Source organism: Sturnira hondurensis, unplaced genomic scaffold (genome assembly GCF_014824575.4).
Source record: "Sturnira hondurensis isolate 20B ecotype Veracruz unplaced genomic scaffold, ASM1482457v3 Scaffold0000880, whole genome shotgun sequence".
Lineage (NCBI taxonomy): Eukaryota > Metazoa > Chordata > Mammalia > Chiroptera > Phyllostomidae > Sturnira > Sturnira hondurensis.
Genome location: NW_028073511.1, coordinates 8208134 through 8228293, shown reverse-complemented (window position 1 = coordinate 8228293; position 20160 = coordinate 8208134). Strand labels below are relative to the sequence as shown.

The 20160-nt window shown below is 41.1% G+C and overlaps 1 protein-coding gene and 1 pseudogene across 3 annotated transcripts; one reads left to right on the top strand and one right to left on the bottom strand.

Moving 5' to 3' along the window:
* Positions 1-140: 140 nt before the first annotated feature.
* Positions 141-894, bottom strand: LOC118993972 (tropomyosin alpha-3 chain-like; annotated as a pseudogene).
* A 1027-nt stretch (positions 895-1921) lies between these two features.
* GLYATL3 (glycine-N-acyltransferase like 3) lies at positions 1922-19688 on the top strand. Of its 3 annotated transcripts, XM_037054490.1 has the most exons (6): positions 1922-1971; positions 6323-6428; positions 11118-11225; positions 11967-12093; positions 14719-14845; positions 18105-19680. In XM_037054490.1, exons 2-6 carry the CDS (start codon positions 6351-6353, stop codon positions 18529-18531), a joined length of 867 nt encoding a protein of 288 aa, XP_036910385.1. In that variant the 5' UTR covers positions 1922-1971; positions 6323-6350; the 3' UTR covers positions 18532-19680. The 3 variants fall into 3 exon arrangements, with proteins under 3 accessions (XP_036910385.1, XP_036910377.1, XP_036910393.1); XM_037054482.1 differs by lacking the exon at positions 1922-1971 and having other exon boundaries at positions 6313-6428; XM_037054498.1 differs by lacking the exons at positions 1922-1971; positions 6323-6428 and adding an exon at positions 6501-6651 and having other exon boundaries at positions 18105-19688.
* Positions 19689-20160: the final 472 nt, after the last annotated feature.

Sequence of the window (20160 nt, the reverse complement as noted above, 5' to 3'; positions counted from 1 at the left end):
CCATTTTGTGAACCACCGAGAAGGGGGTAGAGATGGGGCAAGGATTGGGTCTCAGAGGTATCACCATTTCCATTTGGTCACTTCTGGTTATTTTTTTAAAACTGCCCCAAAATACCTTAAAGCTGAAACTTGAACATCTTTCAAAGCCACATGAAATTCAGGTCCAGCATCCTTTGTGTACAGAGTTGTCCTTCTTTGATGCATTTCAGTTTCTCTTCCAAGCCATCAATTGTCTTTTCCAGCTTTGGCTACCGATCTCTCAGCAAACTCAGCATGGGTCTCTGCCTCCTTGAGTTTATCAGTAAGAATATTTATCACTTCCTCATATTTGTCTTCTTTCTGAGAGTACTTTTCTTCAGCAGCACTCAGACACCTCCAGGTCTGCTCCATTGGTCTGATCTGTTCATCCATCTCTCCACCAAGGGACTCTGCCAGCTCAGCTGTATCTCTGTGCACTCCAAATCCCCTTCAATAATCACCAATTTATGAGCCACCTCTTCATACTTCCTATCTGCTTCTTTGAGTTGGATTTCTTGGAGTTCCATTTTTTCTTCATCTTTTAAAGCTAGGTTTTCAATAACCTTCATACCTCCCTTGCTTTCATCAGCAGCTTTCTCAGCTTCCTCCAGCTTTTGCAGTGCATTGGCCAGGCCCTCCTGAGCATGGTCCAGCTCCTCTTCAACCAGCTGGATCCTACGGTTCAAGGAGGCCAGCTTAGCCTCAGCCTGCTCCCAGCTCGCCTTTCTCCCTCCACATCAGGATGGAGGCACTCAGCCCTCTCCTCTGTCTGCATCATGGGCCTGTTGCTGCAGAACGTGGATCTTGCGTTTCACCGCTTTGATGGTGGTGATCTTGGCCATGGTGCCCACCCAGCTCCTGGTCCAGCTCAGCCTCCTGCCTCCTCCACTCAGCGCTCAACTACTATATTACTTAAAACCAGCATCTTTAGGTAAAGAATGCCCTAACCTGCTCAGAGCGGTATGGCTTAGTTTGTTGGACCACAAAGCACAGCAAAAGGTCACTGATTTGATTCTCGGTCAGGGTCAGGGCACATGTGTGGGTTGTGGGTTTGGTCCACAGTCAGGGCAGTAGGAGAAGCAACTGATTGATGTTTCTCTGTCACATTGATGTCTGTCTCCCTCTCTTTCCCTTCCCTTCCCATCTCTCTAAAAATAAATAAATGAAGTCTTTTTTAAAAATATGCTAACCTACCCCTTCATTTGAACTTGACTGTATGAGCATACAGCAGTAAACAGTAGCCTCCCATGTGACTACATTCATATCGAAGCACGCCCCATATGTCTGTAAGACATATGCGCAGTTTACTGTCTGAAGATTCGGGTATCGTGTAGTGCGCTGCGATTCCCGAGTAAGTGCCTACACGATGCTCGGGCTTGCCGCAGTTGGACAGAAGCAAGTAAACTCCGAATGCCTTTTCACTTAAAAGAATGGGTTAAAAGAATTAAAACTCTCAAAAAACACTCTCAGTTTTACAAACATCCTCTTTAGACATTACCCTCTTGGAAATTTAGAGCAGCAAAACCATTCTCTTCAGAATAGATCAAAGTACATAAAGGGTCAATATTTATGTTATTTTATTGCACCCCATTTGCCTGGGTCCCGTTTCTTTTTATTCTCTTCCATGAGATCCTGACAGACAGACAGATCTGTGTCTAGAAAATGTTCATCTACAAAATCAAAATTGCTATTCACCGGTGTTTATGCTGTAAGACTAGATGTAACAGAAAGGAAGAGATGGAGTGGAAATTCTTGTCCTGTATTTGTGATGCGTTTCACCTGACATCAGAAACGCCTCCCGTTCTACAAGTATTTTACCCCTCCCTTCTCTTTCCACTGGGGACTAATTAGGGAAGTAGGCTTGAGGAATAAATTCACCATTCTGGAAGAAAGAGCTGCTGCTTACACAGTGAAAAGACCTACCTCAGTTTCAGCCTAGACTCTCAAAAGCAGGTAAGCATTTCTTCATTAAAATAATAAATTTCAAATCATCAGTTATAATGCAAGAACAAATGGGGGAAATAGAGAAGAGACGAAATTCAACATTGTATAGGAAGAATACATTTAATTAGGTTCAGAGGAAAAGGTATTTTGGGGTTTTGTCTGTGTTTTTGGTTTTCTTATTCTTAAATTTTGATATGGGGAAAATAAGCATAATAAAATATAAAAGTTTTTGCATTATGATATGGACACAACTAGAGAAACAGATAAGACAGGAATCTTTCTAAGCAGAAAATCTGTCATCTGAAAGAATAATTACTAGCATTGGATTGCAGTGCTTAAAGAAATAAACTTTCTTTTCTCATATAAAAAAACCACCATTGTATTGCAAATGGTGTATTACACCATAAAAACAGAGACCTTCTGTTTCATTGACTTATAAGAAGAATCTCTCAGGGTACGTACTATCGTGCTTTCATTGTCTAGTTCCTATTAATAAAATATTTTAGGTGCCTGCTGTGTGCTGACGAATACCTCCCCAAAGAAACTTCAGTTTCTAAAAGTTACATGAGCACGATAATTTTCCTTCACAAAGACTTCAGGTAGTGAGTGTGTTGATAACATTTTGGCTAAAGGATTTACAAACATTTACTTTCCAATTCTAGAACACAATTAATTACAGGGAATTTATAATTCAGTGGTGAGGACTGATATTCTGACTTTCTAATATAATACAATAATGTGTAAAAAAGTATTTTCCTCACCTATGAGAATTTCTGTATTCTGCTTGTGGTCTTTAAAAATTATGTCTTCATTTAATAAAAGAAAATCCTTATGAAATTCATCACTGTTTGCTGAGAGGATTCTCCAGTGTTGTTTATTAATTATAGTATCTTTTCTCTGTGTGAACCATCAGGAGAAATATCCCTGACTTTGATGTCCTCAATATATGTCACCCTGAGTCATTTGTGAGTTGAAATAACTGCTCAGCCTCAAAAGGTATATTGAAGCCAGGAGGATTAAAGGCAAGGAGGAGTTTGAATATTTAGAAGCTAGGGAAGTGGGCTTCATTTAGAGATAGCAGTGAAAAGTCCAGCAAACACTACAGTACAGTCCACAAGGGTATGGGAGACAGAATCACGTAACTCGCCATGGGTATGTCTCTTCACATTAGCTGCCCGAAATGCTTAGAGTGAAAGTAGTTCATTTTCATTATTCACGGTCCTCATACTGAATAAGCTCACAGGAACAACACTGTCTTATTGAATCGTGAACCATTGCTCCTGCAGAAAATACAGGCAGAGTTATTAGGTTCATACAAAGCTCTGGCCACCACGTTGTTATCAGCAGATAAACACATAGCTTGTTGTGTGTATATCTCTGTTTAAGGACGTGTGATTTAATATATATTGTTGATTTATTATCATTGAACTCACAGTCAAAAGCATTATAATGCATGCCTGAAGGAAGCTTATCTAATACACATATCTTCTCCATAAGATACATTATAACTTTTTTGTACAATTAGGAACACTAACCAGTGCTTTAGCGCTATGCTTGGGGGCCATTTTAAACAGGAAAGTCGCCAACAAAAAGCAAAAAATGCAAAAAAGAAAATTCTTAGCACTAAATAGACTGTATAAAGGACCTCTTTACAGTATGAGAACTGGAACAAAAAGTCACCTTTTTCACCCTGGCTGGCGTAGCTCAGTGGATTGAGAGCCAGCCTGAGAACCGCACGATTGCGGTGCAATTCCCAGTCAGGGCACATGCCTGGGTTGCAGGCCGGTTTCCAGCAAGGGGACTCACGAGAGGCAACCATGCATGGATATTTCTCTCCTTCCCTTCACAAAGACTAAAGATAAAAAAATCTCCTTCCCCTCTAAAGATAAAAAAAAAATTTTTTTTTAAATCTAAAAAAATAAAGTCACCTTTTTCAACCTTATCTGAAAATGTGGGCTAATGAGAGACTCAGATTTTTCACTGCCCTGCACATGATCACAAATGCCTGCAAGAGCACTGTCCCTACTGATTTGTGGGGGTACAAATACGTCAGCAAGCAGGTGAACTTACAAATATGGAATCTACATATAAAGAGGACCAAGTTGAGTGTAGGCGTGTTGTTTATGCACTCCGCCTGCCGACCTCATCCTTGCCTCCATGCTGCTCTCGCCTCTGCCTGAATGTTAATTTAAACTGAATTTTTCTTGATATTTTTTACCTGTGTTTATGAGTGGTTTTAGGTCCTTTTGGGAACAAACTGGGCAATCAATCAGCAAATCATCAACACATACTCAGAATTCTTCCTCTTTGTAGTAGCTACAGTGCTGTGTTTTGAGACATGAAAAGATCCCTAGATATTAGATTGACCCAAAAGTTCATTTTTTTTTTCTATAAGATGGCTCTAGTAGTGCTTAGTTATCTTTAACTTCATTTGAGATCATATTGTTACATTGTATTGTGACGGCTGTCATATTAACAAGTGTTTTTTTAAAAACTTAGGAAAATTGGTGAATTGGGGGCTAGCCATTTAGCAGTGAACATAAAAGAAAATACGCAATGTTTTCGGCATATTATACTTTATTACTTCAAGAAAGGTAAAAATGCAACTGAAATGAAAAAAAAAAAAAAAAGGCTTGTGAAGTGTATGGAGAAGGTGCTGTAACTGGGAGAACACGCCAAAAGTGGTTTGCAAAGTTTCATGCTGAGATTTCTCACTGGACAATGTTCCTCGGTCAGGTAGACCAGCTGAAGTTGACAATCAAATCGAGACATTGATTGAGAACAATCAATGTTCTACCACATGGGAGATAGCCAACATACTCAAAATATCCAAGCCAATAAAGTTATTGGTGAAAGTGAAACTGTATCTTTTACTTTATGAAAAAAAAACAAACGGACTTTTTGGCCCACCTAATACATGATCAACTTCCCTTTGAAATACTTTTATTTCATTTTCTCCTAAAAGATACTGAATTAGAATAAGTTAATATGTTTAACATGAGGATCTACTAGGAAATTGAAGTTTTCATTAGCAATGATGTGAGCGAGTGGAATTTTCAGCGGATGCGAGGGTGAAGACATCATGGCTACACCACACCTTTCTTTGTTCAACCCAAACTCTGACATGGATCTTTTCAAAGTGTCTCATGAGGCCCAGACTCTGAGGACTGGGGTCCGGGAGCCTGATTTTCTGATGCCTCCTTGATCCTTAGTTCTCCGCCGACTCCTGCTGAGGACACAGACACCTCCAGGGGCCTACTCACTGAACTGGAGCCTATATGGCTTGGTCATCAGAACCATAAGTTCAGACTCCCATAAAATATACGATAAAGTTTTACAGTGGATTTTAAGTAAATGGCAACCAAGCACCGAGTATTAAAGCCATACAGAGATTCCACACAGGGAAATTGAGTGGCTCTGTCTGGAAAGTGTGTTGTAAGGGAGTAATCCGCCACAGTCCAGAAGCACCAGATTCTCATGTCCAGCTGAGTTACCTTTGTCATCTTAGTGCCTGGCTGGGCAGATTAGGTGGAAAAGCTCTGCTGCACTGAATATAAGGGGGGGAATGTGTTTTTTCTTTAATTTATTCAAGACCTGATTGGAATGTTCGGGGAAATGTCTCCTTGGGGGAGAAAGAGCAGAGGAGATGGAGCCCACAAATCCAGAAATATCATTGCATCTAAATGGATGAAGTTGCATACTATATGTAGGATTTTGTTGTTGTTCCTTAACTTTATCTGACTAAAATGAGCCTCAGCCTTTGCTCACACATGATTCTTCATCTTTAATGCATTAAAAGCTGTTTCTCTCCAAATTGTTCCTCATAACCACCTGATACCTAAGCCACTCAAGTCCTTCCTCTTTGCCCCACATTGTGAAGATTCTTACTCTGCACTTCATATCAGCAATTCAACAACTTAGAATGCCCCTTACTATGTGCCAGGCCCTGTGGGAGGTGCTGAGGGACAGTGGAGCACAAAGCAGACATGAGCCCTTCCCTCATGCCTCTCACAGTCTAGTTCAGAAAGACTTCAGTCAAGGAAAACCCGAATAAATGTACATTTACAATGCTGTTGGATCCTGCAGGAGAAGTTTAGAGTACAATGAGTATGTCTAAGAGGAAGACTGAACCCAGTATAGACACTGAATGTCTTTCCAGGAGAAGGTCACTAACACTTTCTACCTCAATGTGTTCTCTGATTCACCCATCCCAGTTCTTCCCTATCCTCCTCCTCCTTCCCTCTTCTCAGAGAGCGATGGCATTCAGAATTGCAGCCCATGAAAACAGGGCTTCAGAGGTTTCCCTGGGTGAAATATTAACTGGCAACAGTTTAATATATATCTTCAAGTTTCTAATTAGGTTTGGAATTGCTGGAGCTCTGGAGAAGATGTTGGTACTAACCTGTTCTACCAAATTACTGACGCTTGAAAAAATGCTGAAGAGTCACTTTCCTGAATCACTCAAGGTACTAAATTTGAAATTTTATTTCCTAATTGTATTAATTTATGAAAGTAATGTCAGATTGGTGGCTGTTTCCAAGAGGTTTCTGATGGTAAAACTCTGGGGCACTTGTTAAACACACAGTTTTCTGATCCCCACCTGCTAGAGACTGATTCAGGGGATTCTGGATGTGGCCCTGAGAGTTACTTTCTTGACAGTTACTCTAGATGACTCCAAGGAAATTTTAGGTAATGCTGGATTAGATTATTTTTTAAGGTACATTTGAGATGTAAATGTTTTTAAATGGCCGAAGGTTATGGACTGGTGGCATTGTTGGTAAGAACATGGCCTATGTACATAATGGAACTGAAGTTCAGGCATTGTTATCGTTTTTTTTATGTTTACTTCAAAATGTATTTTTGAAGTGTTTTTAGTGGCTTTACTGGTCTTCTAAAAGTCCACGAGGGCTTGCTGATAATTCAGAAGTATTGTGGATGACATCAATCATAGATTACAACTAAGTTTAAGATAGGAAATATATATTTTTAAATATATTTTATTGATTATGCTATTACAGTTGTCTCACTTTCCCCCCTTTATTTCTCTCCACCCTGCACACCCCCTCCCTTTAGTTCATGTCCACGGTGGTACATATAAGTTCTTTGGCTTCTACATTTCCTATACTATTCTTAACCTCCCCTCCTCTATTTTGTACCTACTATTTATGCTACAGAGATATATGTGTAGCATAAATGGTAGCTACAGAATAGTTACCATTTTCTCTCCCCCTCATCCACTAATAACCCTCTCTGTGATCTCCATTTCTGTGCTTCTGTTCCAGTTCTTGTTGTTTGCTTGGTTTTTTGTTTTTTTTGTTTTTTAGGTTCGGTTGCTAATAGCTGTGAGTTTGTGGTCATTTTGCTGATTCTATTTTTTATCTTTTTCTTAGATAAGTCCCCTCAACATTTTATATAATAAGGGCTTGTTGTTGATGAATTCCTCTTACTCGACCTTATCTGAGAAGCACTTCATCTGTCTTTCCATTGTAAATGAAAGCCTTGTTGGATAGAGTAATCTTGGATATACGCCCTTGCCCTTCATGACTTGGAATCCTTCTTTCCAGCCCCTCCTTGCCTGCAAGGTTTCTTTTGAGAAATCAGCTGATAGCCTTATGGGAACTCCTTTGTCTCCTTTTCTCCTGCTGCTTGTAGGATTCTCTCTTTATCTTTAATCTTGGGTAACTTAATGATGATGTGCCTTGGTGTGTTCCTCTTTGGGCCCAACTTCTTTGGGACTCTCTGGGCTTCCTGAACTTCCTGGAAGTCTATTTCCTTCACCAGATTGGGGAAATTTTCCTTCATTATTTGTTCAAATAAGTTTTCAATTTCTTGCTGTTGGTCTTCTCCTTCTGGCACCCCAGTAATTCGGAATTGGAATGTTTCAGGTTGTCCCAGAGAATTCTCAGCCTCTCTTCATTTTTTTGGATTCTTGTTTCTTTGTTCTGATCCAATTGGATATTTATTTCTTCCCCTTGTTCTAAATCATTGCTTTGAATCTGGTTTCCTTCTTATCGCTGTTCGTACCCTGAGTATTTTGCTTTGTTTCATTTTGGGTATCTTTCATTGGTTCTTTCATTTTTTGACCAAGCTCAATCAGTTCTGTGAGCACTTTGATTACCAGGGCTTTAAATTCTCCATCAGATAGGTTGCCAATCTCCTCATCGCTTAGTTCTGAAGTTTTGCTGTTCTCTTTCATTTGGGCCATAGTTCCTTGTCTTTGCACACCTGCTAAGTTGTAAGGGGCAAAGCCTTAGATATTCCCCCGGGCAGGGCAACCCTCTTTGCTGCGCTGGCAGTCTGGGTGTTCTGGTCCGCCTCGCCACAGGTTCTTACCGGACTGCTTGTTCCAGTTGACTTTTGCTTTAATTCCTTGGTTGTTGGAGTTTCATGCAGTTTGATTTTCTGGTGTTTTTGGTTGTTTATTGATTTTAGATTGCTTGTCATCCTCCTTTTGGTTGTGGAAGGAAGCGAAGGGTTTCTACCTATGCCTCCCTCTTGGCTGGAACTCTCGTAGGTTCTTTTATCTCTAAACACATCTATCCGTGAGGCCTCTCCTGGCCTCCCACATCATGACATGGTTCTGCATGAATAAGTTTAAAAATATCTTTCATACTATCTCATTTGACCTTCATAAAAGCTAATATTAATACCTCTGCATTATTCACGCCTCTGAGTAGGCAGATGTTTATGATTTTATAGGTGATGATACTGTCAGTTTGCCATCTCTGCATGCTCAAGTCCAGATTTAAACCCAGGTTTTCAGTTTCCAAATTGTTTGTTGAAATGCTTGCCTCTCACAACACTACTTGAAATAAGAATTGAAGAAATAAAACAGACATAAACACATGCCTTTTCAAATGATCTTCTCTTTAGTAGCTCCTTAGCGTGGTACTCCCCATTTCTCATCTTCCACACAGAGTCTCTCTATGCCCGGGGCTCCTCCTCCTTCTGCAGTTACTGCTCTGTTGTGTGATGCCCGGGTCTGGTCATCTGACAATGCTTTCAAAGTGCGCCTTCAGTTAGACTCTGTCCTTTACAAAACAAAAAAGCGAAAGAAATAATAGTTCTGTTGTTCACCTCCATTCTTTGGTGTTTATGACTATGCATTTTATAATCTCACTCCATTGATAAAGTAACTAAATACCTCTCCAAATTGTGTTCACAAGTTCTAACTGCTCATTCCTCAGCATCTTTACTTTCTTTCCCCTAGGCACTTCCTATCTCCTTCCAACACTCACCCTTTGAATAAATAACTGTTAGAAGGCTTTGGGTTTTTTGAGTCAATGCAAATTCTTTCAGTTGGTTCCAATCTGAATATTAAAAAGAGTTTTTCTTTTTACTCTTTTAAACCTTCCAATCATATTTAAGCTCCATTCTTGAATAAGGACATTTGGTTTCCTTGTATGAAATCATTTTGATAAACTTATTACTCTGTAATATATGTAAGATCAACATCTCCGGCTTTTAATGATTAACGAACAAGCCATGTTAAACAACGATTAGCAAAACAAGCCAGTTAACTTTAATTCTTGGGTTTTCCATAAGTGTGGTCCATGTTGGTGTCAGCCAGATTCAATAGGGAAAAATACCTTTTTGAGAAGATTTGGGGTCCCAGATTGGATAAAACAAAAGAGACATAGAAAATGATCTAGGCATTGACGTGAGTGGTTTAGATTAAATAATAAAGATGATAAAATGTAGGTACTGATGCCCTTATCATTTAAATGTTTTCATTGCAGTGAGACATATACTAAAAGTGCACACAGCACATTTAGACAGTTCAGTGAATTTTCACAAAGTGATTACCCGTGTAACCTCCACTCCATGACAGGACATCACTTAAGAGGCTGTTCCCTGACCCCATGCTCCTTTCTAGCCACGAGCTCTCCCTGCTCCCCCAAGGAACCCTCCTGACTTCTAAAGCCATAATTTCATTTTACGTGGTTTTGAATCACAGTAGCATCTTTCTGTATCCAGCTTATTTTGCTTAACATTGCGTGCTGTTCTATAATCCAGAGTGTGACTATGCCACCGTTGACTCGTTTTCCCACTTTTTATGGACATTTAGGTTGTTTCCAGTTTTTGTCTATAATTTAAACGCTGCTACAAACACTGGCCTACGGCTCAGCTCTCCTCATCTCCACCACTTTCTGCTGTTCTAGACGCACACACACGATGTACAAAAGTTGTTTTCTAGGATAGACATCTTGAAATCTTAGTAGAGAAAAAATTTTATAGGCCACAGAAAGTTCTAATATTACTTTAGTATTATTCAGTCAAAAAGCATTTGATCGGCTCCGGCAGGCCCCATGAAGGTAATAATGAGCAGGATAGAGTTACTACCCTCAGAGAATACTGAGTCTTGATATCATCAAGTCTGCAATACAGGTGTTTGGGGCTTCTGTGGGAGGGAGTGCTATTTCACCATCAAGTGATATTTCATTGTAATCCAGGGCTGAAGGAGTAGGTGAATTTCACAAGTTATTTTTAGATAGTATAATAAACTTCAAAACTAGCTGAGCGTCAAAAATTATCTGTGGAACTTTTAAAAGATGTGTAAGCAATCCTGGCTGGCATAGCTCAGTGGATTGAGTGTGGGCCTGCGAACCAAACGACTGCAGTTTGATTCCCAGTCAGGGCACATGCCTGGGGTGCAGGTCAGTTCCCAGCAGGGGACTCACGAGAGGCAACCATACACTGATTTTTCTCTCCCTCTCTCCTTCCCTTCCCCTCTAAAGATAAATAAATAAAATCTTGAAAAAGAAAGAATCTCAAGCAAAAAACAAGTAAAAACTGTCATTAAAAAATGTGTAAGCCCGAAATGCATACAAGAGATTCTGATTTATTCAATAATATTTATTGCTGACTTACATGCCCAGCACCCACCTAGTAAACCTACTGATTTAGTACTTCCTACTTGGTACTGTGGAAAACTAAGTTAAAGGAGAGTTTTCCTAGGCTTTCACAGACTTTTTTCCAGTTTTCATGGGCACTGATGAAATAACAAAAGGGGAGTTTGTACGTGTGTATTGGGAATAGATGCACAACTTCCCTTCCAGTGGCTGTAACTCTACAGCAAAACAAGACGTGAAAGGGGAACGTGCAACTGCAACAGCTGGGATGCCGTCGCTTTTCTCTCGGGCTCTCTATCACAGGTGTATGGAGCAGTGATGAACATAAATCGTGGGAATCCCTTTCAAAAGGAAGTGGTATTGGATTCATGGCCAGACTTCAAAGCTGTCATCACTAGGCGGCAGAAAGAGGTACAGTTTTGAAAGAGAAAAAAATAAGAGTTGGCACTAACTAGAAAGAAAAGAGCAGGTAAGGGGGTATTATAACCACTGGAGCCATTCACTGCAGCGTACGAAGCTGCATATTTCGCCACAGTATTCTAATGTGACTGGCTTTGGAGGAGCAGACATACGAAAAACCTCTAGTCTAAATGCCCTTAATAAAGTGTATCTTTAGTGTTTAATAATCTCTAGAAACATAAAGCATACAAACTTGCACATACTAGTTTTTCAACTGTTTGATGATTCCTTATGATGGATGACTTTGGCCATGAGTTTGAATGTGGCAGAACTTTGAAAAAGAGAGCATCCGTCCCATTCTGCCTCTGAGACCAAGGAGAGCCTCAAGTGATTGAAGATGTGTTGCCCTGACCACATTAGGAAAGTTCTGAGAGTTCTATTTAATTCTCATAGGTGGGTCCATTGAATTGTACCCTTTCTATTTTTTTCAATAAATAAAATCCTATCAATATGTGAAATAAATGTCTTAAAACCTCCCTAATACTAGAAGAAATAAGCAAAGACACCGAAGTTTCTGTGCTTTCCCTCACTACAGGACATTAGCCACATTGTCACTTAGTCATTGGTTCTAGGTGTCTAATTTTGCTAATGGAAATCATCTAGACATGCACAGTCAATGGTATCTAAGCTATCTAGGATTTCAGTTATCTAGAGGATGTGTTCATGCTGTTTTGATTGTGTCTTCTGACCCAGGCTGAGACAGATTACCTGGACCACTACACTAATGCTCACGCTGTCTTCTACAAGGATGTCAGAGCTTACCGACGGCTGTTGGAAGAACATGATGTTATCAACTGGGACCAAGTTTTTCAAATACAAGGTGAGGTCAAGTGCAAGACAGTAGGTCATCATTAACTCCTTTCTGTCATATATATCAGATAGATATTACATATAGTTTTACATGTACAATATATACATATATATACACACATATGCACAAATACCTATTCATATATTTTGTACATTTATAATTTATGTGTTACACTTTGTAAGAACACTTATTTTTATTCCTAATAGGCTTGGCTTTTAGGGTAGGTAAAAACCATTTAAATAGGGCTGATTTTAAGTGATTTTTTACTGTTCCTCTAATATGGATATCAGTATCAGCATATTTTTCTTATTACTCTTAACCCTTTGCTATTACATACTCTTAAAATAACTCTAATTTAAGTCTAAGTCAGTAGGTAAGCATTTCTTCCTTCTGAAGCAAATAATGCTAGAAAGAGAGAATCAGCTAGTATATATGAGAATCAGCTAGTATATAAGAGAGAATCTGCATAGTATATCCTGAATGATTTAATAAGAAAAGAACATGTGCAAACTCTAAGGAGACAATCTCATGGCCAACAATGCCAGTGGAAGAACTTCAGGCCAAGCTAGAAGCAGATTAAGGGTTTCTGATACTGCGGCAGTTCAGATGGATAGTTCGGCCTCGGGGTACCACTTACTCTTTCAACTTTTTGTGATGTTTTGAGGCTTAATACAGGCAACGAAGTTACTGTTTACAAGCATCCCAGTGAAATCAGTTCTTAATCCTTGACATGAAGGCAGAAATTTGCATGTTAGAAATGTAAAGTTTGCTAATTTTTTTATCCACACACAGCTAAAGACCTCTCAGAAGGAAACCTTGTGTCCATCTACAATGACCAATGCATATTCACAACCCATAGTCTTGGGATGTTGTACAAAATGAATACATTCTAAGGGGTCCTCAATATCTTCACTATTCTTAATCAGAACAGCTCAAAAAATGCTCTTCTCATGGCCTTCCCAAATCCATCCCAAAGCCCATCTACTGCCATGTAAGTGTTCAATCTTTGGAACAAAAGTCGACTGACTGCTGTATGTGTTCCACCTTTTGCCGCAGCACAGGCTCTAGTCGGAGATACTGGCTGGACCGCCCGGATCCCTCAAGCACTAGGTAGTGGAGCTGCTTCGGTGCTGAGTGTCTAGAGCAACAGCGCCCCCTGCGCAGAAATGCCTTTGCCGTTTTTAATCTGAGCGCCATCCATAAACAATATTAAACCGGGGTCAGCCCATTAACCTACTCAGAGGAGCCAACCCCCTTGTGTTTGCCACTCGAGAACAAGAAATGCAAAAGTATGCAGCTCGCCTGAGAGGCCAGGCCCTTTCGCTCACTGTTAGCCTTAAAGACGGGACAGCGCTTGGCTGCTTGAGCACTGGCCTGAAAGTGGCAGAAGCCCTGCCCACTGCTAACCTCGGTCCCATAAGTGTCCTGAATCTGGCTTATCCAATTAGCACTTCCTCCACTTCTAAAGGGATAGGGTGGACAGAGGCAGAACAGTAAGTGGAAATCCCTTTCTTCTGTGAGCAAGGAAAGGATTTGTTAAAAGTGGCAACACATACAGTGGACACAAGCACATGGGCAACAACACTGGGGAGATAATCAGCAAAATCTAGACTACGGAAGTGCTCCCCAACAAACAACTGCATTATTTATTTACTTATCCTTGTCTGAGGATATGTTTATTGATTTGTTAGAAAGAGAAAGAGAGAGAGACATAAGTGTGAAAGAGAAACCTCAATCAGTTGCCTCCCGTATGCACCCTAACTGGGGATCGAACCTTTTGGTGTACAGGACTATGCTACAACTCACATATCACAGTCCCACTCTGGTGCAGTGCCCAGCACAGTGCTTCATGTACAAGGACTGAATAAAGATTTAGAGATGATATAGGACAGCTATGATAAGTGAGTGGGATCCAGGTGAGTTAAGCTCAGGGTAAACAAGTATCACCAACGCTAAGTTTACACCTTGGTATTTCTATAATGAGCATTAAGCCAGGAGACTGGAAGAACATCCTTATGGCTGGTGTGACTCAGTGGATTGAGTGCCAGCCTGCAAACCGAAGGGTCACCAATTCAATTCCCAGTCACGGCACATGCCTGGGCTGTGGCCAGGTCCCAGGTTGGGGGCGTGTGAGGCAACCACACACTGATGTTTCTCTCCCTCTCTTTCTCCCTCCCTTCCCCTCTCTCTAAAAATAAATAAATAAAATCCTTTTAAAAAGAGACAGAGTCCTAAAAGACAGAATTCTTTACCGAATAAATCCAAGCTTTTTCCCTCTTCCAGCGGTATGGTAGAGTATAGACTTTTAGAGCTATAAAATATCTCGTACCTAATCAGTCTGAGAAGACAGAAAAATCAAAATTCCCACAAGAAATTTCAAAACCCTAAGGGATATTCCCACCCAGAAATTCCACGGGACATCATGATCTTGACGGAATTTGAAAATCTCACACTAAGTTTGAAAATCAGGTAGGGAGTGGTTACAATTCATATGTCAATACACGCTGCTTAGGGTAATACATGGTAGCAAACTGGCAATATTAATGACAGTAAGTTTTAAACTACTGCAACAAGTTTCCTTTTTGCCTTTTCCAATAAAATGCCATGGGTTTCATTCTGTCTTCCCACGTACAGGGCTGCAGAGTGAGTTACATGATGTTACCAAAGCCGTTGCCAACTCAAAACAGCTGGATGTGCAGCTTGCTTCCTTCAAGGCTGTTCATTTTTATCCTGAGTCAACTCTGCCAGACACCAGTCTCCTGTAGGTAGCCCTAGTTTATGTATTTGGGGTAGCATTACTGCTATGCAAATACAAAGAGCGGTACCTGGAGTACTTAGTATCACTAAGGAATATTTAAAGTACCTTGAATTTGGCCTATGGACTCTGAATTTGACTCTCTGTGTTTGTCTCTGTGTGTGTGTTTACTCTTTTCCTTTCTGCTGTGTTTGCTAATAATTTCCTGCAAAATCAAATCAGTGTTTTTGACCATAATAATAAATGAACTCAGGAGTTCTGTATTTTCACAGCATGCACAGAAAAAATCATTCCTTGGTATCCTCCTTCCCCAAATAATTCTAAATAACCTCTGTTGTCGGAGCGCCAGGTGCTTATTAGGGTTGTTTTGTTGTCTCAGGGAGGAAGGTATGTAACTGACTCCTGTGGAGCTCTTACAAGCCAGACACTAAATGTCTTAAATACACTACCATTTGAACCTGTTCTACAACTCTATGAAGTAGTACCATTATCATTCCCTCCGTGAACAGTCGAAGTAACACACAGGAGTAAATCGTACAGCCAGGAAATAAACCCCACGAAGTCCGATTCCAGAATTCAGTCCTTCAAAACCTTTGTTGGTTCGTGTCTGCATTTTTTTCTTCTTACTTTGGAGTCCCTGTTCTGCCATTTACTAATTACCTTCCCTACTGCTCAATCTTTCTGAGCCTCAATCAATTTCTTCTTCTTGAAAATTAATCTATAATATCTTCCTTACATGTTTTTCATAAGCAAATGAAACATGATACCTGAAAAGTACTCACCTCCGTGAACATTAGTTTTCTTCACTTGTATGGAATTTGTTGAAAGAATTATTGAAGAAGACTAAACCTAAAGAATAATGGACACCTTAAGTTACATAAAGCAATGGGACTTTTTATTTTATATTTTGTATGAAGGTTTTCAAACACCTATGAAGGTTGGGAGAGGAGTACAACGAACCTTCCCATCAGTACATGGGTTATCCTGTTCCTTCCATACCCCTAAATACTCTTTCCACCCCCTGGAGTATCCTGAAGGACATTTACCAGACATTATCCCATTATTCTTAAACATTCTAATACGTATCTCCAAAAGATAAGGATTCTTAAAAAATTACTACTACCACTTCCGTGACAGGGGTCCCCAAGACCACCACAGGCTCAGTGACCGGCTAGGAAGACTCACAGGACTCAGTATCTACAGTCACGCTATGATTTATTCCAGTGACAAGATACAAATCAAAATCAGCAAAGGGAAAAGGTATACTGGTAAGGTCCAGCGGAAATCAGGCACAAGCTTCCCAGAGTCCTCTCCTAATGGAGTCCCACAGGACAGCTTAATGTCCCCTGCAGTGAATTGTGACAACATGTGTTAGGATTTTGGGGGAGGCACCCCCTGCTTAGTGTACACCAATTTCCTAGACTCCCAGAAGGAAAGCAGGAGCTCAGCATAAACAACATTGATCGTACAAATAGTCAGGCTCAATGAGCCACTCATATCCCTTCTGAGAATGGCAGGACTCTCCGTCCACCACCGCCCCACCCCCGGCCTGCCCCCGCCCTGACACCCGCAGCACTTCAAATTCCCAGACACCATCCAAGGGCCAACCTGGCAAACAGGCTTTTGTACAGACAGTGGCCTCGGGCCTGCTGTGCTGACTTTCTGTACAACCCCTTAAAATTTTGTTACCAGTATTTCTTAAAGTGAAACAACCAGTTAGTGATCACATTTCCCAAATTATCATAATATGTTAGCAGTTCGTTTTGAATAAGTATTTAAATAAGGCTCATACATTGCAACTTGTTAATATCGCTCACGTTCCTTTCTTTTATATTTCTTACATTACTTTTTGTTCAAGAAACCGGGCTATTTGTCCTTTACAATTTTAAAGTTTTCCACAGTCTGTTTACTGTCATATCTGAGATATCACTGTAAAATTTCCCCTGTCCCCAGTCAGGCCTTTTAAAATCAGTTTTTAATTTGAATTGCTCCCTTCTGCATAGGCAGTTACACAATTTGCCTTTAACAAAGTCATTTCCCACACGTGTACACTCTTTATTTTGGGTACCTTGCTCTTCAGGTACAAGCTTGTAGTCTCTAGTGTAACTACAGAAACACTTGGCTTGCTTTAACAATGTTTCTATTTTTTATCTTTCTCAAAAATTTTTATTGTATTTTTCGTATTAACATTTAGTCCCTTTATACCCTCCACTCCACTGGCTCCCACAACCACCACGCTGGCATCCATGTCCATGAGTCCTTTTTCTTTTTGCCTTAGCAATATTTTTATTTGCACTGAAATTCCTGCCTGAGGCTTCATTGCCTTGTTTGCAGTGCATTTTCAAAAATTAAATTAAAAATTACATGAAGCCATTTATGGGTTGTCTCTGTGTGTGTGTGTGTGTGTGTGTGTGTGTAATTTTTTAACCCTGCTTAGTGATCAGGTGACTGTCTCAGTGCCAGAGCACACCGGGTGCCTGGGCTGCAGGCCAACACTGCAGAACCACTAATGAAAAGAAAACACAAGCTTGTAAACAAGACCGTAGCCCAAACGACATTACCAGTCTCTGAGCAGTGACTGGCGATGGCCTTACCACATCAATGACTTCAAGAATTAAACCTGCACCACAGGCTTCAACCAAGTAACCCACTTTGGTTCTTAGAAACTGCACCAATTCTTGTCTTTTTCTTTATCTTAGTGCCGTGGGATGTTAGGCCTTTTCCCAAACCTTTTAGGGGACGGTCTGGAAGAACTAGCATTTTTTGAGCATGTGCATGTGACTGTGATGTTAGGCAATTCATTCTCTGGGCATGGATGCATAAAGATAAAAGGTCTATCCTAAATTCTCAGTCTCTAAATCTCTCTCTCCCCCCACCCAACACACCCCTCTTTAACCAAGAAGAAAATTAAGGGCCCAAGAATCTGATCTTTTCAAGGCTTCAAAGAAGGTGTCAATTGAATCAAGACTTGGAAGTCTGAGAATTGTTTTATGTGCCTTAGTCTATATTGAGGATAATAAGAAATAGGCATGAAATTAGGAAAGGCTTAAATGTGAAATGGGCATTTCATTCAGAAATGGAATCCAGAGAGCTTGTTTGTAAATGGGGAGAGATGAAATCTAATTCATTGAAAAAGTCTTCATATCTCTATGGGCCCTATTTCCGGGATGGTCTCTCAGTTTCAATCCACCTAAAAAGAGAAGTTGTTCAATAACAACTTCATGATCCTGGGCTCACATTTCTTCTCGTGTCATTTTTCTTCTAGAACAAGTTCTCCCCTGCGACTAACCCAGCTGAGTGTTGCTGATGCTGACCTACTCAACCGGACGTGGTCGCGGGGCGGCAACCAACAGTGTCTCCAGTACATAGCCAACCTCATCTCCTGCTTCCCCAGTGTGTGTGTCCGCGATGACAAGGGAAACCCAATTTCTTGGTCTATCACAGACCAGTTTGCCACCATGTGCCATAGCTACACCCTACCAGAGCATCGCAGAAAAGGCTACAGCCGGCTGGTGACCCTCACACTGGCTTGGAAGCTGCACAGCCGGGGATTCCCCTCTCAGGGCAACGTCCTGGATAGCAACACAGCCTCCATCGGCCTCCTGAAGGGTATCGGTGTCGAGTTCTTGCCTTGTCGTTTCCATCGGCTCATTCTCACCCCTGTGGCTTCCTCTGGCCAAGGCCACCTCTAGCCCAGTGAAAGGCCAGTTTTCTTCCTTTCCCTGAAGATACACATACTCCTTAACTGCCAATAAAGAGAACATTAAAACTGGGGTCAGGAGAATCTTAGTTGTTGAAAAGGCCAGGAGAAAACAGACAGGATCAGCCTGAGAGGCCTTACCATTCTCTGTCTCAGGCTTCCACAGCAAATAACTGGGGGACAGGGATGGCTGTGGCTGCAACAACGAATTAGCCTCCTTCAGTATCCACTGCAGAGCAAAGGTTCTGAAGCCTTCTCAGCACAGTGGCAGGAGTGACAGCATGAGAATGAACCATGGGAGCATGTGGCTACAGCTTCATTACTGCTGCCCAGCCCTCTGCTCTGTATTCTGACCACCACGCCAGTCCCCTGCTACCGTCGGCAGCATCCACCTGTGCCCAGGCTGCTGTCTCCCCGAGCTCAGCTCTGATAGCTTCTGACCCAGCTTCTCTGCACACACTCCTGGTTTTTTGGTCTTTAATTGGCGACTCTTCACATCTGCCAATGACTCTGGCCTATACTTCTTCCCTGGGAATATTCAGATGCAGTGGTTCTCAGCTTTTGCTGCATTTAAGAATCACCAGCAGGGCCAGAGACTCAACACAGATGGCTGAGTTGCTCCCCCACAGTCCTCCACTCATTAAGTCTGGGGTAGGGCCTGAGAATGTGCATTTCTAACAAATGCCCACTGCCTACTTCTTGGATGGAGGAATGAAGATAGGGGAGTTTGAAATGCTAGAAATAGATGACGTCAGTGTAGGACTGGACCTTACCTACCCGCTACTCCAGCCTACATGTCTATAATTGGCTTTCTCGTAGGACACTGAGATGCATACACAGATGTGAATATGGACATACAGATGATTACATACACATACATATACTCACATATATAAGCAGTTTTCTTTCATATGTTCCACATGTATATAAACTCAGAATTTTGATAAGATAATAAACTTTAATTCTCACATTACATATGAAGAATGAGGCCCAAGGAAAACAAATGACTTCAAGATGACACAGATCGTCGGTGCTGGGGATGGAGCCAGAATGGTGTCATTTGGGTGTTGATCTTTTTTGCTTTCACTAAATCGTATTTATTTTGTAGAAATGTAAATTATTAAATAATTAAATCAATGCATTCTTAGTCTCAGATCCTTGTTTTTGGCTTTTTGTTTTAACTTTGGATTCCAATCGTTTGTGTATCTGTATCTTCCAAGGACAGGGGTCAGCGACCTCAGGCCGTGTCCTTCCAGCGGCAGTGAAAGCGGGCGCCCGCACAATGGGCGCAGCTGCCTGGTCTGGCTGAAGTTGACGGAGCCACGTAGAAAGTATTGCTTTCTTTTCCCACAGAGGTTCACAGAATTCCACCTACAAAGATAAGGGGAAATCCAAATTGTAGGTGTTTATTCTGAGAAAAGTAAAACTGGCGGAAGGACGGCGTCATTTTAATAAAAAATAAGACTCTTTGGGAGTAAATGTAGGCTCAGGTCACCATGAGCCACTGGTTACCTGGAAACTGCTGCTTGGTGCCAGAGGGAGGAGCACCAAGTAACCAGAGTCCATAAAGCTCTTGGGAGAATCTGGTCGAGTGTCTGCCCCAAGGATGCTCATTATCTCT